This window comes from Mercenaria mercenaria, chromosome 1 (genome assembly GCF_021730395.1).
Source record: "Mercenaria mercenaria strain notata chromosome 1, MADL_Memer_1, whole genome shotgun sequence".
NCBI lineage: Eukaryota > Metazoa > Mollusca > Bivalvia > Venerida > Veneridae > Mercenaria > Mercenaria mercenaria.
In genome coordinates this window covers 23,454,636-23,460,732 of record NC_069361.1, presented here as the reverse complement: position 1 = coordinate 23,460,732, position 6,097 = coordinate 23,454,636, and the positions used below count along the sequence as shown (strand labels likewise).

Below are 6,097 nucleotides of genomic sequence, written 5' to 3'. Positions count from 1 at the left end.
CAGCAATTGCGGGACTGACGTGGTTATAACATATACCACGACTAAACCTACATGGGGGGCATATATGTTCTAATATGACTAGCAATGCTTAAATCATAACAACACTTGTATTGCCCCTCATCGAATTCTTCATGTGAGGACGCAATCCAGCTGGCTTAAGGAAGGTCGGTGGTTCTACCCAGGTGCCCGCTCGTGAATGAAATAATGCAAGGAGGGGCACCTCAGGTCTTCCTCCACCATCAAAGCTGGAAAGTCGCAATATGACCTATACTTGTGCCGGTGCGACGTTAAACCCAACAAAACAAACAAACAAATAAATCATCACAACGATATCATGTTGACGTCACGTAAACGTGATATTTAGGGTTATATAATTTATGCATTTCAAATTTGATCAAACATTTTACTTAATAGCATGTTTAAAACGGAATGTCCCATTGCACAACTGTCTTGATTAATTTACACACATTGAGTTGGTTACTTGCATTGCAGAATCCGGGGAAAAGGTAATGTTTGTCAGCTCTGATTGGTCGATTGGTCAGTCATGTAAACAAAACCAAGAAGTGATTAATTTTTAAAAATTGATTTCTTACTGCATTTACGATATTTCATTACATATATACATTTTTTAAAAATAAAAAATGCTACATTTTATATGTATTGAAAAAAAGTTTTATCAAACGAATCTCTCCCGCCATGCCAACGATGTAAACAGGGGGTCATCTCATTCCCATGAAAATTACTTAAATAAAGTATCACTATTCATATGTTTTTCGTCCAACATATTTGTGGCACTAAGATAGTTCTTGAAAAACATGTGATGTGATCATGCATGGATTCGATTCAAAATCGGTATATTCCACACGGTCTCCGGGTAGGGAAAATCCTGTCTTACACAGGTAGACATGTAAGATCCTTATATTCTTTCACTGGTTGTAAATGCAGGTGAGAATAGTCGACGTTTGGGTAACTGTTTAAGCGATAAAAGGCTTTGGCGGATATTCCCATCCGCACCTTCAACCAGTGATGGTATCTCTTTCTTGCAAGCCATATTCAACAAATGATAGTAAACAAATATTCTGTTTTATTCATATAATCTGGAGCATCATATAAAAATTGAACGACACATAAAACAATTGGTTTATTATCAAGTGGCTTTTATATAAATACTATTACAATTATATATATTACATATACATGCATGTACTGCGAATCCTTCTCAAAGAAAAACTACACATATAATTGCTACAGATAACTGCTACCACAGATTTTCCGCACTTAATTTTGAAATACGAGAGGGTCTGGCATAAATATAACAGCCAAAAGTGCATATATGTAAATAACAAAAATGTATGTATTAGATAAAATGTCCCTTTAACTAAGACAGGTATACAGATAGAGATTTTTTATACTCCATGGAATTATATTTATTTATTTATTTATTTATTTAGTAATTTGTCCTAAATGTGAGTATTGGTACACTTGTTGTTCTATTATGCTGTTTCTTTACGCCGTCAAGTGTGTTCTTTATGCAGTCTAGAACAATATACTTGAAAGATCTGCCAGTTTTTGAGAATAAACATTAAGATATTCCAGAGGTCTGAATTATATATTTATTTGCATAATATTGTTTTTGTGGTACCTGTGTGTATGGTACACATGTTGGATGGTTGATTACCTATTGTTACATTCTTATGTCTTTATATAATGTATGAGATGTTCAGACAAAATAAGAAGGCCATGGCCAGATTTATTATATTGTGAATATCAGATATTGATATAAAAACAACCTGTCACGCAGAAGGGGATGTCCCTCCTTTTTTTGAGTCAAGTATAGCCAGAACTCCAGCCACTATTTCTAGTATTAGAGCAATCACAGATACTCCGAAACAATAGCTGAGCTCGTAATCTCCCCAGGTCGGGTTCGAGTCTCCAGGATCTATGAAATCGTCCTTGAATTCTGCAGCAAACACAATGACCCCAATTAGGTAGAGGACGCCTGAAATGTAGATTTATAAATTAATATACATGTATATAGGTTTCTAACTGCACATACGTTTACGTGTTTCTGGCATTTCCACTGGTCACGTGCTTACACGCCCGATATAAATGTTTCAACCAAAATGGCTCCCAGGTTGCTAGAATAGTCGATGTGTTGTTGTAGACAAAACACGGGATATAGCGACTGTCTCTGAGAATAAACGCAGTCTCGGAGTATAAACGCTAATCTGGGTAGCCTGGTAAACATCGGGCTTAAGCTTATATAAATTTTGCTTGACAACGTACATTTCTGGTCAAAACTATATACATTTATTTTATGTTAACTGAGGAAGCACTGTTTGTCAGAGAGATATAATTTTTCTCACACACTAATTTATTATGAGTGATATAGGCCAGCTTTGCCGATCTACTTATACAATGACAATGAATAATAATAATAATAATAACAATAATAATAATAACTTTATTCAAAGAGGATAACATATTTGGCTATTTCCAGTCTAACATATGCTTTTCTAACATAATAAATAAAACATCATCTTAAGTATGTAACATAGACAGATAATTTCAACTGCATTAATTTCTAGTTTTTTGGCGTAAAATTGTTTAAAAAAATATACTAAATTCGTCCTTTGTTCTTTATAGTATATTTCTTGATTTGACGAAAATGGTTAAAAGTTATGCTGCAAATGATAAAGTGAAGTGGTGTGCGTCTTTGCAACGTCACAGCACGTGTGACGTCATTTTCGCTTGTAAGCGTACGTCTGTTACTAGCGCTGAGATCGAAAATATATACCGCTGTCTCACTTCTCGGTGAAATAAATTCCATATTCTCTCTAAACAAACAAATATCCTCTATTTATCTCATGATTGACGTGGAAGTGAAAATAAAAACAAAAGCAGCAATATGTATGTGGTATTAAATCTACACTATAGCTCGATTTAAAGGTCAGCGATGTTTTTTGTACCTTTAATAATGGAACGGTCCGTTATTTAGGTAATGTTATTCAGTATGATAGTAGTTCTCTCCTAAAATATGCTGATTTCCCTTATCTGCCGACGAATATATAATTGAATTATCGAACGTCAAAATCAAACTATATTAGGTCTATCTAAGTATAAAAAATATTGACGTTTTGGCATGATGAAAAGATTTGACTTGACTTTGATGAAAAGATCATCATTGAATTTATTAAAGTCGTTGGATTAAAACGATTAATATTGTAAAGCATCCATTTTAATCAACCCTTTATGAAGAATGTTTATTTGTACTAAAACCCTCAAAAGGGTCATTGACAAAGCATCAATATAACATAGTGATGAAAAACATTGCAAAGCATGACAAGATGTCGAGATAGCATGTGTATTTGCGCAAGTTACTCTTTAGTAGGATTTATGATTTCTATAGGTTGTCGAAATGAGGCAACATTTAAAGAGAATAAAACATAAATTCGAAGCACACTTTCACATGATATCTCGTTAGGGAGAGGCAGTGTAATGCAAAATAGTACAATAAAATAAAACATTATATATTATTCTCTACTATAGCAATGACTTTACGCTGGTGAAAACTCCCAAATATATTTAAAATAACCATAGAGGGATTTGCTCTTTAACAGAAAAAACATACACCCCGATCAGTCAAAATCTTATGTAAATGTACCATCAACAAGAGCGCGCGTGTCCTACCGAAACGAAAATGTAGAGCACAGCTTGGTGATAAGTACTTAAGCAATAATATTTAACAAACAGCTTAGGACTTTTCAGCAACATAATCATTCTCAGAAACAACTAATCCATTACAATACTAACTAACATGTAAATTGCCAAAACATTCCATATCAAGAAACAATCGTGACAGTAAATATACCTAAATGTACAGCCGCAATAGTTTATAATGAGATCTATAACATCTATAACACCTATAGTGCACTGTGCAGCTCTTGGCGTTTTTGAAACCATGATATGCAAACAAACTTAGATTTCGTATTTCTGATACATTTTCAGATGTCATTAAAGCAATAAATTTAAAATTACTAGGATGGTTCCAATAGTATTTCTTGATATATTTAACACGCAGTTCTTTGAATAGCGAAGTTTACAATGTCACAATATTCGGTTTGTAAGTATTTGTTCATGAATTTATGAGAGTTCAGAAAACAATCGTTTTATTTCTTTCTAAATGTTATGTTTTTTACACCCAACATGCTGAGGCATTTGTAATCTTAGATTGATTACTACATTGTAAACTTCGCTGTTGTAATTTAAATTTGATATATGCAGCGTATATGTAATTCGTGTAACAAACCAACCAGAACATCGTAGTAAAGAACAAAAATACATTAAAGAGACGTAAATTAAGGATCAGTTAAAACTATAATACAATACATAAATCATTCAACCTGTGACAATGCAAACGATGGCTGTTGCCATGGCAATCTCTCCATTCTTCTGACAACTGGGTACAAATATGTACAATATAAGGAGGAACAATGCCACATTTATACCAAAGAATCCGAATGTCACCAAAGCCTGGCAGGCGGCAAACCAGTCTGAAAAAAAAAACACACAGACGAATGTTTTTTAACTGACTTTGATAACACCTATATAGATTTTGACAAAACAGCTGACCGATGGGTTTGAATCAGTTTCAGCAGAAATTTCTGAGACTATATACATGTACCTGGGAATATGCAGAATATGGAAATTCAAAAGGATTAAATACGAATTTCCAAAGGCATATTTAAACTATAAAATGATTAAACCAAGATATGATTAACAAAAAACAACAAATCCAATTTGTTACATTATCAACTGCAGAAATAATCTTAGCTCCAGACAGCATTCAACAAATAGTATAAAAACATTATAATCAGGGTGTTTACTTGTTTGTAGAGCGAGTATGTGATACATATACAATGGTAACTCGCTGGAGTACAAAACCGGAAGTCGTGAATGCGCGCCTACGCTCTTCCGTCTAAAATCATTACTCTCTTTCGGAGAAGAGTCAATACATTAGGTTCACTAAAAGACAGAGGAGTGTCCTGACATTGCATCATGTAATACAAGTACCTTCAATTTGGAGGATGACGAAGCAGTCACCGGACATTACAGTCTACACTATAACTTACAATATGATTTTATTAAAATCATTACTTATGATGGCATTACAGTTTATCAGGCACTAATTACAATGCACCAACAAATGAAAAAAAGGTATTCTTCAGTAAATTAAACTGAGTAAGATGTATTAAAGTAGTGAGCGGAATTAAAAATAGAGATTTACAGACCGTGAAATTTTGCTTGTATTGCTTCAGTTCTAAGTAACTATTTAGTGTGTGTTTTATTAAAATCAAATCCGTAATTTTATATTTCGTACTTTCTGTAAAATGTCAGTGTTTTTCCTTCATTCACGTGCGACATGTACGTATCTAATTTGAATAAACGTTTAAGTTTAAAAAAAATATTACCGCATTTAAGGTAACAGTCAAAAATATATATAATGTTTTCTAGACATAAACCGTGTACTAGTAATCAATTTTAATTAAGTAATAACTTTTAGCCTACCGTTTGCCCAGCCGTCTGTTTGAGAACATCCAGGGGTATATTTGTTGTCGGAGCAAATACGCCACAGCCCAATGTGTGTGCCATCAGCAGTACCAGACTTTGCCTCTCCCCAGCCAGTGCACGTGTAGGCTATCCACACAAACAGCGTCGCTATTAGCAACAACACTAGGGCTATCTTAGCAAATAGTCCAGCACCCTTAAATCCGTCAACTACACCCATTTTGCAAATTACTTATATGATAATCCTTCAGGTTTTGAGATGGTTCCACCGCTTTAATTATACCTGTGTCAATTATCTTTATTTTTTCCGCACGGTTCAGTATTTAATAATTGCTGTTTCTAATCAATATTTTTATAGTTGGAAAAATCTTTATTAAGTACAACGATCGCTTTTGTTTCGGCAACGATTTTTACAGCGACATTGAGTATTTATGAAAACTATAATCTATTCTATTATTTTTTTTTTTTTTGCTTTCAGTGTTAATTATTAATAGCATATGATACACTACCTCATTTACCGGGGAGTAAT

General features: G+C 33.7%; 1 protein-coding gene across 1 annotated transcript; it reads right to left on the bottom strand.

The window, feature by feature from the left end:
* Window positions 1–981: 981 nt before the first annotated feature.
* LOC123545731 (uncharacterized) lies at window positions 982–6,097 on the bottom strand. The gene is made up of 3 exons (XM_045332040.2): window positions 5,569–6,097; window positions 4,404–4,553; window positions 982–1,999 (listed from the first exon to the last, which is right to left on the bottom strand). Exons 1-3 carry the CDS (start codon window positions 5,786–5,788, stop codon window positions 1,794–1,796), a joined length of 576 nt encoding a protein of 191 aa, XP_045187975.1. The 5' UTR covers window positions 5,789–6,097; the 3' UTR covers window positions 982–1,793.